At 42.1% G+C, this 12793-nt stretch overlaps 1 protein-coding gene across 6 annotated transcripts in view; it reads right to left on the bottom strand.

Annotated features, from left to right (window-relative positions):
• Positions 1 to 12793, bottom strand: part of CAMSAP2 (calmodulin regulated spectrin associated protein family member 2) — an 89560-nt gene that overhangs the window by 56070 nt on the left and 20697 nt on the right. For all 6 annotated transcript variants that reach the window (XM_040985419.1, XM_040985421.1, XM_040985422.1 and 3 more), the window contains exon 2: positions 12068 to 12327. In XM_040985419.1, coding sequence (XP_040841353.1) covers positions 12068 to 12327 — 260 coding nt within the window. The remainder of the gene's footprint in view (positions 1 to 12067; positions 12328 to 12793) is intronic.

Genomic DNA, 12793 nt, shown 5'->3' with positions numbered 1-12793 from the left:
AACATAATAATGATCACATTTATTTCATATAATATATTCTTAGTTATTATGTCCTATTTGTCTAAACTAAATATTGTGAAAATGAATCCCCAAGTACATTTTTTTCACTAAATTTGCAAAGCAAATCTATTTTGTAAAGCTCGATCTTCTGTCAACCATCACCAAATGATGTATCTCCTGTGTGAGAAGACTGCCTTACTCCGGCGACCCAAGCAGTTCCCTCTTCTCCCTCTACCCCTATTTCTGAGATCCCTACCCTGCTTTCCTCTGACACACTCTCCTTCAGTGCTGCACACCCTCTTCCTGTTTTGACGGTTTACGCTGATACTCTATGCTAGTCTTTCAGAACCAAGGTTGGCGACTCGCCGACAGGACAAAAAAAGGCTCTGAGATTTATCTCTGCTCTGTCATTAATTGGTCTAGCCTAGGCTCATGATCTACTATGTCTTCTTTCTTCACCTCTTTCATAGGAACTGGGTAAGTATACATTAAATTTATCTATCCACAAAGTTTCCTTAACTCATCAAAACAAGATAAGAGAGCCCAGAGCAGTAGTCTAGTGGCTAAAAGTTCTTGCTCCTTGTAAGCACCAGGATCCCATATGGGCACTGGTTCATGTACTGGTGGACCCACTTCCCATCCAGCTCCCTGCTTGTGGACTGGGAAAGCAGTCGAGGATGGCCCAAAGCCTTCGGAGCCTGCACCTTTGTGGGAGACCTGGAAGACGTTCCAGGCTCCTGGCTTTGGACCGGCTCAGTTCCTTCCATTGTAGTAGTTGGGGAGTGAATCAACGAGTAGAAGACCATCTTCTCTGTCTCTTCTCCTCTGTCAATCTGAATTTCCAATTAAAAAAAAAAACAAATTTTTAAAATAATTCTTTAAAAAACCAAAAACACAAGAAAATAAGAAATAAAAAAAAACAAAATATATAAAACAAAACAAACAAAAAACAACTGCCCTATTTGCTTCCTTCGTTAAAAAAAATAACAGGGCCGAGAGCCTCTTCTAGAGTAAAGGTTAACGTCTTCACCTTGAAGGAGCCAGAATCCCATATGGGTGCCAGTTCATGTCCCAGCAACCCCACTTCCTGCTTGTGGCCTGGGGAGGTGGTCGAGGACGGCCCAAGGCTTTGGGACCCTGCACCCACGTGGGAGACCCAGAAGAGGCTCCTGGCTTCATAACAGCTCAGCTCCGGCCGTTGTGGCCGCTTGGGGAGTAAACCAGTGGACAGAAGATCTTCCTCTCTGTCTCTTCTCCCCTCTGTATATCTGCCTTTCCAATAAAAATAAACAAATCTTTAAAAACAAAATGAAACAAAAATAACAATAATAATGTATCCATACTTTACATTCTGCTAATCAGTTTATAAATAGAAAAGTATTAATTTGTGTTACTAAGAGCAGGAGAGGTATGTGTGTGTGTGTGTGTGTGTGTATTTATATATATATATATATGAATGAATGAAATAAACATGGGCTTTGGAGTCAGAAGGCAATAACTTAAATCCTAGCATCATCATTTATTGCTTGTTTGTCTTTGGCCAATTAGCTCACCCTTTGGATTGAGCTGTAGATCAGTTTCCTTGTCTGTAAAATAGGAATACTATCACCTAGATCACACAATTGGCATTTATGAAGAACACCTGATTTTGCTCCTCCCTTATGAAGCATCCACAGATGTGCACCTTCAGGCCCATCACATGTCCACGTTGCATCTCTTTTAATCTTACCTGGCCTCTCACCTTACATCTTCCAAAAGCATCTTTAGAGCAGAGGTGATATACCTGACCACCAATGTATAGCACAGAGTGCATAGCAGACACTGATTAAGAGTCTACTAAATAGGTGCATATTCATCACTCCTCATGGTAAGTATACAACACTAACTAAAGCACTGAATATTCCACAAAACGTATACCAATCTTACTTCAGTTCTCTGCACACAGAGACCCACTTTCACTTTGATATAATTATCTTTTTCAACAGGTAATAAAAGGAAAAAAAGAACTTGGAATAAATATTGCTTATATCTCTCATCAAAAGTAAAAACCTTAGAAATGTCAGCTTAAGGTTAAACTGAAAAGGTTTTTCCTTTTTTTGAACCAAGATTATTTTTGAACATGCTTCAAATGCATCGGGAAGAATACAGGGTAGGAAGGGAATTCTTAAAAGATTTATTTAATTTTTTAATTGGAAAGTCAGATTTGTGTAGAAGGAGACAAAGATCTTATGTCCACTGGTTCACTCCCCAAGTGGCCACAATGGCCAGAGCTGAGCCAATTCAAAGCCAGGAGCCAGGAGCTTCTTCTACATCTCCCACATGGGTGCAGGGTCCCAAAGCTTTGGGCTGTCCTCGACTGCTTCCTCAGGCCACAAGCAGGGAGCTGGATGGGAAGGAAGTGGAGCAGGAGGGATCAGAACCAGTGCCCATATGGGATCCTAGAATATGCAAGGTGAGGACTTTAACCAGTAGGTTACTGCACTGAGCCCAGAATGGAATTTTTTTTAAATTTTACTTTATTTATTTTTTCTTAATAATCTTACTTAGTTACTTAGGGCACAAAAGGTCAAGGGCTACAGGAAAGTGGGTAAGAGCATTGTTTTCACACCAGTATCATCACTCCCCCCCCCCCCCGCCCCCCCGTATCTGGGATCAGGGGCGAAATAAAGGGAAAAACCCCACCCAGTTTCCCTCCCATTCCAAGGCCCCATGTGAGGCGCACTCCAAGGATCCTGGTCAAGTAGTTTTGATAGTTTAACAGTTCTGAATTGCTGCCAGTCTCGGTGTTCCACTTGCAAGGAAATCTATTCTGAATCCACTGGCTGACATAGTCTCTTCATGGTTGGGGTTCTGAGATCAGCAGTTCAGTTGGAGGGATCTCCAAAGAAACTTCATCTGAGGTGATCCCAGACCTGATCCCTTAACTCTTAAGTAAACCCAAGGAACTGTTTCTCCCTAGCTTTTAGTAGTCAGTCACGGGTCCCAGCACTGTGGTTCCATTGGATAATCCTCCCCATCAAGTGCCAGTATCCCACCATTCTGGGCACTGGTTGAGACTCTGCACATGCGGGAGATCCAGAAAAAGCTCCTGGTTCCTGGCTTCAGATCAGCTCAGTTTTGGCTATTGCTGCCATTGGAGATGAATTAGTGGATGGAAGATCTTTTGCCTCTCTATAAATTTGTCTTTCCAACAAAAATACTTCTTAAAAAAATTAAAAATAGGGCCCAGAAGCATGGCCTAGCGGCTAAAATCTTCACCTTGAACGCCAGTTCTAATCCCAGCAGCTCCACTTCTTATCTAGCTCCCTGCTGTGGCCTGGGAAAACAGTCGAGGACAGCCTAAAGCCTTGGGACCCTGCACCCGCGTGGGAGACCTGGAGGAAGTTCCTGGCTCCTGGGTCCGGAACGGCGCAGCACCAGCTATTGCACTCACTTGGGGAGTGATTTATTGGATGGAAGATCTTCCTCCCTATCTCTCCTCCTCTCTGTATATCTGACTTTGTAATAAAAATAAATTAAGAGCCCGGCGCAGTGGCGCAGTGGTTAAGGTCCTCGCCTTGCATGCCCGGGATCCCATATGGGTGCCGGTTCTAATCCCGGCGGCCCCGCAAGAGGCTCCTGGCTTTGGATCGGCATAGCATCGGCCGTTGCGCTCGGAAGATCTTCCTCTCTGTCTCTCCTCTCTGTATATCTGCCTTTCCAAAAAAAATAAAAAATAAATCTTAAAAAAAAAAAAAGAAAAGAAAAAAAATTTAAAATAGGGACTGGTACAGTTCTTCCCAAAACCACATTTTCCATTAACTTCTTGAAAACATAGATAACGCATTACAATCTAGCCCATACTTTCCTATGTGATAAATTTCTTCATATTCTTCAAAACTCAAAATAGGATCCACATTTGTGTCTCTATAATCCTAAAATATATGCATTACAATTTGGCTAGATTTCTATAATCACATTAGAGACACAGACAGAAACCCTTCTCAATTATAGTAATATAAAATATAATGCAGAAGCTCCTTATATAAACTGAATTAGGGACCGAATACTGAATTCAGTTTTATTATAAATATAAAAGGTTCTTCTGAGATCATCTAGTAAAATAAGTACCACTCACCAAGTCATTTCCATGAAAAAGTAAAGTTAGGATGATAAATAAGTGATTGCAAATAATCTCTAACATGACAAATATGGGTGTAAGACATTAGAAGATACTATGAGTTTGTAACCGAAATATATATAATATGTTCTAGAAACATGAGATTCTAATTAGATAAGGGAATAAGAAACCAAAGGTTGAGCTTTGACTTTGTACTTGAAGAAAGCCCTATTCACCATTAGCTATGAGAATTTAAAATAATTCTTCCAAGCCAAGTTCTACTCATAAAACCAGAATTTAACATCTCATCTCTTACTATTTAGCACTATATTTATATAATCCCTTTCCTCTGACGTTGGATCTTCTTAAAACAAGGGGAAGCTTAAAAAAAAAAACACCTCTACATGTGTAAATTATATTGAGTTCCAACAGATGGTGGCACCATGAGAATCCCCAAGAATAGCTGCCAAAAAGAACCAGGATGTTAGAAGCGACAACACAATGTTCCTCATATCAGCTTCTCAGTTCTCAGCACCTTTTGTGTACCCAGCAAAATGACGACTGAAAATGACTACTATTAAGAAATTCCCAAGCCCCAGACTTTGTCAGAACCAGGCCTTATCCTACGCCAACAATCATCCTATTTACCTGTTACAGCTATTTTCATAGTATGTGAAATAAACATAGCCTTTGAGATAGGATCAGAAGGAACTAAATACCTGAAAAAATCCTGGGTAAAATAATCAAAACCACAAACAAATGACCCATATTTCCAGAGAGCACACTATTCCTACTTCCTTCCACCTCGCCATCACCCACCTACTGCCAAGTCCTAGGTAAAGATGGGAAAAGCATACCTGAGTGTTAGGAACACTGGAATAAGGCATCCAACATTTCCATGAATTGACAGTATTAGTACAACAGACGTTTCAGGGACCCAGAACTGCGGAACTGTCTCTTGGAATAAAGGGAGGATCAAGTCCATGGACACCCAAGTCTGTGACTATGTGTCCTCCATCAATGGCATCGTGTCCGTGTATCACCTGCGCACATCCTTCCATATACTTCACATCACCTCTAGGCTATCTGCACTCAATACACATTGCAGGGCTGACTATGTAGAAGCATACCCACAGAGATGGAGGGCAAATGGATCCTGCCGACATTCGTGCTTTACGTCTGCTAGCCAGGGCTGCGAAGGCTGAAGTCAGCAGCAGAGAACTCGGTCCAGGGCTCCCAAGTGGGTGGCAGGGAGCACTGGTTGTACACAGCAGTAAGCTGGTACTGGGCAAGGAGCTCGGACTTGAACTCGGGCATGTAGACACAGGAAGTGGGCATTTTAACATTTGTATACTTAAAAAGCTATAGCTCTGTTTCTCAAAACCTGTCTGTAAAGCCATTTTAACATAAATTAAACCATCTGAGTCTCAAAAGTATTTATTTTTATTTGAAAAGCAGATTTACAGAGAAAAAAAAAGAGAGAATTCTTCATCTGCTGATTCACTCCCCAAATGGTCGCAACGGCTACAAGCTAAGCCAATCCAAGGCTAGGAGCTTCTTCTGGGTCTCCCATCTGGACTCAGGACATGAACAGGCGACCATATGGGACACCGTCACTAACAGGTAAAGAATTAACCTGCAAAATCCCCATACCACTCCCTCAGAAAGTTCCTTTTAAAGCAATGTAAGGGCCCGGCATGATAGCCTAGTGGCTGAAGTCCTCGCCTTGCATGTGCCCAGGATCCCATATGGGTTCCAGTTTGTGTCCCTGCTTCCCATCCAGCTCCCTGCTTGTGGCCTGGGAAAGCAGAAGAGGACGGCTCAAAGCCTGGGGACCTTGTACCCATGTGGGAAACCCGAAAGAAGCTCATGGCTCCTGACCAGCTCAGCTCTGGCCATGCTGGCCATGTGGGAAGTGAACCAGCTAAACGATAAATGATTAATGATCTTTCTGTCTCTTCTCTCTCTATAAATCTGACTTTCCAACAAAAACAAATAAATCTTAAAAGAAAAAAAAGCAATATAAAAAGAAGCATATACTGGGCCTGGCATAAGAGCCTAGTGGCTAAATTCTCACCTTGAGGCACGTGAACTCATATAGGTACCAGTTCTTGTCCCAGCTGCTCCACTTCCCTTCCAGCTCCTTGCCCGTGGCCTGCGAAAGCAGTCAAGGACGGCCCAAAGTACTGGGACTCTGTACTCACGTGGGAGACCTGCAAGAAGCTCCTGGTTTCTGACAGATCTTTTTCTCCTTCTCTCTATAAATCTGCTTTTCTAATAAATAAATTTTAAAAAGGGGGGGGCGGTGGGTGCTGGGTATGTGAGTCCCAGGGATAGCCCAAGTCCTTAGGTACAGCTGTGAGGACTGGTTCTCCCCACTGGAAAAGACGAAGCAATGGATGGCAGGCCATGGTGCACAAAAAGGATATGCTTGCACACTGGAGCCTGCAGAGGCACCTGGTACCATAGCAGAGGAAGGAGAACGGAATAGATTGGACAACGGCTCCTGCCAAACCATGACAGCAAATATCTGGGCGAATGGAGACTCTAAGGTCGACTATGCCAGAAATGATCATTCAGAAAATGATCATTTCCATCAAAATTTATTTTTCAAAGATTTATTTACATATTTTACATAATTATTTACATTATTTTTATTTATTCATATTTACAGAGAGAAGGAGAGAAAGAGAAAAAAGATCTTCCATCTGCTAATTTACTCTCCAATTAGCTGCAATGGCTGGAGCTGAGCCAATCTGAAGTTGAGCGCTTCCTCTGGGTCTTCCACACCGAAACAGGGTCCCAAGGCTTTGAGTTGTCCTTGACCGCTTTCCCAGGCCACAAGCAGGGAGCTGGAAGGGAAATGAGGCAGCCGGGATATGAACCAGCAAACATATGGGATCCCCCAACGCATGAAAAGCAAGGTGATTATTTAGTCACTGAATTACTGTGCAGGGCCCTCCATTTGAATTACTAAAGTTACTAAAATTTTATTTGACAGGCAAGCAGAAAGAAACTCCCATCTACTTGCTCACGACTTCCCAAAGGCTAACCTGGGAACCAGAAACTGCTCTCCCACAGGGCTGCAGGGACCCAATCAGTTGGACTGCTTCCTCCCAAGGTCGTCCCAGAAGGAAGCTGCAACCCTGAAAAGAGCTGGGACTTACATACAGGCGCTCTGATCAATGGCTAACCCAAGAGGCAGAATACCCACTTAGAAGTTTTTAATAGAGGCTGCCATTATGGCCCAGCACGTAAAGCTGCCGCCTGTATCATCAGCATCATATATAACTGACAGCTGGTTTCCCAGATGCTCCAGTTCTGATTCAACTCCCTGCTACATGGCCTGGGAAAAGCAGCAGAAAGTGGTCCAAGTGTTTGGGTCTTTCTCTCCCAAATGACAGACCTGGCTGTGGCTCTGGCCCCTGGTTTCTGTCTGGGCCTGGCCCAACCATCGCTGTTGTGGCAGAGCTGGAGTGACCCAGCAGATGAAGGATCTCTGTAGCTCTCCCTTTTGATATGTAACTGTTGCATTTAAATCAAGAAATAAACCATTAAGAATAAAAGCCTTGAGTCCAGCGTGATAGCCTAGAGGCTGAAGCCCTTGCCTTGCACATGCTGGGACCCCATATGAGTGCTGGTTCTAATCCCTGCAGCCCCACTTCCCATCCATCTCCCTGCTTGTGGCCCGGGAAAGCAGTCGAGGATGGCCCAAGGCCTTGGGACCCTGCACCCATGTGGGAGACCCAGAAGAGCTCCTGGCTTCATATCAGCACAGATCCAGCTGTTGTGCTCACTTGGGGAGTGAATCATCGGATGGAATATCTTCCTCTCTGTCTCTCTTTCTCTCTGTATACCTGACTTTCCATTAAAAATAAAATAAACCTTAAAAAACCAAAAAGAATGTCTTAAAATAGTGAAATTTTACTTAAAAAGTTTAAAATGCAGAACTAAATCAATCAAAATAAAGTTTCATTTATCTCTCCAATCCCATTTTAATCTTAATTCTTTAGAAGAAACCAAAGTTAACTAAGTTTGGTGTATAATATTCTTAAAACTACTGATTAAAAAAAAAAAAAAAAACCCTTCTGATTCAATACACTCACAGATAACAGAATTCCTTAGGAAATTTTACATTCTGAGACTGATCAAAAATAACTGATTGGTATTAACATGATTTCTCTGGGCCAGTGAATGGTGTGCTTTATAAAGCTGCTTATTGAAGCGCCAGTTTGAGCACTGCTGCACCACTTCTGATTCAGCTCCCGGCTTGTGCCCTGGGAAAGCAATGCAACCCACGTGAGAGACCCAGAAGAAGCTACTGGCTTCATCCCAGCATTAGTAATTGCTGCAGTATGGGGAGACAACCAACAAGTGCATGATCAATTAATCAATCAATCAATCTCTCTCTCTGTAATAAATAAATAAATAAATATTTAAAAAACTTATTTCTTAAAACATCAGGATAATACTTTTGGCACCACTACACATCATTTTCCTCAAAAACTGTCAGGCAGCACACAGGAATAAAACTTGTCCATATCACCAAAATAAGAGAGAGGTGAAAATTGGTGGACAAAACGGTCAACATACTCAGAACAATTAAAAACATTACTTTTTTGTGATCCTTCCAAAAAGCAAAGATAGGGGTCTATGCAATAGCTTAACCGACTGATCCTCTACCGCCAAGCGCCGGCATCCCACATGAGCATCCCATAAGAGTGCCCCAGCTGCTCAACTTTCCATCCAACTCCCTACTTATGATCTGAGAAAGTAAAGGAGAATGGCTCAAAGCCTTGGAACCCTGCTCCCATGTGGGAGAGCTGGAAAAAAGCTCCAGGCTTCAACTCAGCTCAGCTCCGGGTGCTGTAGCCATCTGGAGAATGAACCAACATACAGAAGATATTTCTCTGTCTTTCCTTTTCTCTGTAAATCAGGCTTTCCAATAAAAATAAATAAAATGTTAAAACAAACAAAGACAACACTTATGTAACTGTTACATTACTTTAAAAAACAGCAAAACAACTAATGCTTTATTTATTTTTACTACAAAGTCAGATATGCAGAGAGGAGAGACAGAAAGGAAGATCTTCCATCTGATGATTCACTCCCCAAGTAAGTGCAAAGGCCGGTGCTATGCTGATTCGAAGCCAGGAGCCAGGAATTTCCTCCAGGTCTCCCACATGGGTGCAGGGTTCCAAGGCCTTGGGCCATCTTCGACTGCTTTCCCAGGCCAAAAGCAGGGAGCTGGATGGGAAGTGGAGCTGCTGGGATTAGAACTGGTGCCCATATGGGATCCTGGCGCATTCAAGCTGAGGACTTCAGCCGCTAGGCCATGGCGCTGGGCCCAAAGGAGTCATTTCTTATGGAACAAATTTTTATAAGCAATTTGGGAAATTTTCTCACATAGATTTTAGAAAAACAGTAATATTTTAATTTCATCAATAAAATGTCACAACAATTGGAAAACTTTAGGTTGTGATCAAAATATAAACTATACAATGAAAGTATAAGTTAATAAATGGGACACTGCAAAGAGTTAAAATGAAATGAAAATTTTAAGAAGTTCCCAAGCTCTAACACCCCACAAGAGTACAGGAACAGTTTGCATTTAAATCACATTCCTTAGGGGACCCACATGATAGCCTAGTGGCTACAGTCCTTGCCTTACATGTGTCAGGATCTCATACAGGTGCTGGGTCATATCCCAGCTGCTCCACTTCCCTTCCAGCTCCCTGCTCGTAGCTTGCAAAAGCAGCAGAGAACTGGCCCAAAGCCTTGGCACTCTGTACCTACGTGGGAGACCCGGAGGAAACTCTGGCTATGGATCAGCTCAGTTCTGGCTGTTGTGGCCACTTGAGGAGTGAACCAGTGGATGGAAAATACTTCTGTCTCCTTTCTCTCTATAAATCTGACTTTCCAATAAAAATAATTGTATCTTTTAAAAAATGCATTCCTTAAATGTATTTGAATACATTGAAAACTATCAGGATCAGCATGGTGAAAGAAATCTGAATCACAATTAGCAATCTACAAAATTCCTCATTTTAAAATTAATTCCACATCTTTACTCTATCTGCATACATATAAACTGCACTAAAAAGTGTGGCAAGTATGTTCAATTTGCTATATTATTAAGGAGGATCTAAAATAGATAACCTACTTAAGCACAATTAGGCTATCTACTGCCTACATAGGTATGCTGAAAGAGTAGCCACTGAGCACTCAGGGATTCACACAGCCATTCAAGTGCTGGTCGCAGTGAGGTGGACGTCAGCGGCCAGAGCAGCCAAGCAGCAGAGCGCTTCTGGAGCTGAAGGTGACAGTGACAGGACACTAAGCAGAATTCTGCTCCCCTCCAGTGCTAACAAGCTGCTCACACAGGAGACGCGCACAAAGCAGGTATACAAGTTCAGAGGGCATTTACGAGGTAATTTAGTCATCAGCAAAGTGGAAAACCTCAAATGGGAAAACAGTCATTCTTAGTTATCATTAATGTTTCCACCAAAAATTTGTAATTAAATTCCATGAACTATTCTTGATATCTTATTCTCCATTTCTTAGAATTATCAAAATAGATTTATTTTAAAAGAAGAAAAACATGTAGAAAGCAAAGGCTTAGTATTGGCTCAGCTCTGGCCATTGTGGTCACTTGAGGAGTGAACCAGCAGACAGAACTTTCTCTCTGTAAATCTTACTTTTCAAATCTATTGTTGGGCCCGGCACAATAGCATAGTGGTTAAGGTCCTTACCTTGAACACGCCCGGGATCCCATATGGGCACTGGTTCTAATCCCATCAGCCCCCCATCCCATCAGCTCCCTGCCTGTGGCCTGGGAAAGCAGTCAAGGACGGCCCAAGACTTTGGGACGCTAAACTGGCATGGGAGTCCGGGAAAAAGTTCCTGGTTCTTGGCTTTGGATCAGCGCAACACCAGCCCTTATGGCTACTTGGGGAGTGAAACATGGGACGGAAATCTTTGTCTTTGTCTCTCCTCTCTGTATATCCGCCTTTCCAATAAAAAAAAAATAATAAATAAATCTTAAAAAAAAAAAGACTAGATTTGTTAAGCTAATTTTTGAATTATTAATTATTTTTTATGATAGTTGAATAGGGTGATAAGGGTCAAGGGTTACAGGAAGGTGGGCAAGATCCCCATTTCCACATTCTCTTTTTTCTTCCCTGTCTCTGGGGGGAGAGGAAGAGACAAGCAGAGAGGCCACACCCAGCCTCCCAAATCCCTCTGCACCCTGGGATGGAGGACACCCCCCGACACCATGCGAGGGTCCCTGATATGGGGCACGCTCTGAGGGTCCTGCTCATGAGACTTCGATAGTTTAAGCTAATTTGTTATACTTCTTAAATTTCATAATAAACTGTTTGAATGTAAATCTTCACTTTCCCCAAAGCAAGACAATTAGTCCAAGCCATAAGTTAATCAAGCATGTCTGTGTGAAACTTAACCATAGCAGTAAAATGTACTGACAAAGCAAACAGTGACTGAGACACTCGGTTCCTGTCTCTGGACACTGACTCTGAGGGAATTCTGTGTGTGTGCCAAGCCAGCTGAGGGTCCTTCTGCACGTGTTCTAAGAGTGAATTAATGAATATTAAGCAAACAAAAATAATTCACAGAAATTTACCAAGAAGTTATTGAATTGTGTAAATAAGTACTGCAAATAATGTACTTTCTGTTCTGTTTAGTCTCTACAAAGAAGAAATAAGTTTTTAAATAAACATTACACTAAAGTAGCTAAAAGCTATGTAACTGCTAGATGGCCACAAACATTCTAAAATAGTTTGTTGAGAGCTTTTTCTATTTGGAAACGAGGATAATTTATTTATTAAAAGGTGATTTTTAAACTTATAGCAGAAATAATAATTTTAAAACATTTCCCCTCTTTTATGGCACAAATCACACTCAAGTTTACACTTCAAGCTTAAAGAAATCTTGGGTAGATAGACTCACCATCTGTATGGGTTTCTTGTGGAGATCTCGTTCTGTTACCAACTTTTCCTGGTCAGTGACATAAAGGCCCTTCTGTGCTAAAGCTTGCATGACAGCATCATGGCCCAACAGGGGCTTTGCAGCATCACTCTTGAGAATGAGACTCCCAGCACGACAGTAAAGTTCAGCCGATAGAAGCAAATTAACAACAGGTGGTTTGATGTGTTCCTGGTCATACTGATCTGTGTAAAAGGGTTCTTGAAGTTCCTCTGGGACATTTTCTATAAAGATTAAGGGAAAAAAAATCTCTTACAAGGTTTTTATTTAAAAAAAACATAATTTAATAATTAGTATTTACATCATATAACTTAAGATTTTCTCTTAAAATTGCAATCATCTTGAAATGAGAAGGTGAGTTAGTTCCTTGGCATATACTGTACAATCACAGCAAGGTGCACATTTCCTTTTCAGGAGATGCTGTTAAGAGCATATCCCAAAGAGCAAAGCTATGGAACCCAGAGGCTCTGGCCAGAGCATTCCCACACGCACAGTCAAATCTACAGAACAAGCTGTACGATTCCTACAAACTAATCTCAGGGATTCCCTCACAAGCAGCCATCAAACCAAGAAATGCACCACAACAGCTGCCTCAAGAGACTACAGGCCTTGGCACCTGACAGGATGAAATTACTGCCCGAAGGTTTCCAGAGGATAAGTTACAGAAAAGAGATGGCCCAACTTACTCTG

The sequence above is a fragment of the Ochotona curzoniae genome, unplaced genomic scaffold (assembly GCF_017591425.1).
Source record: "Ochotona curzoniae isolate NIBS_2020 unplaced genomic scaffold, NIBS_Ocur_1.0 contig_430, whole genome shotgun sequence".
In the NCBI taxonomy this organism is placed as follows: Eukaryota; Metazoa; Chordata; class Mammalia; order Lagomorpha; family Ochotonidae; genus Ochotona; species Ochotona curzoniae.
This window is presented reverse-complemented; position numbering and strand designations above follow the sequence as displayed.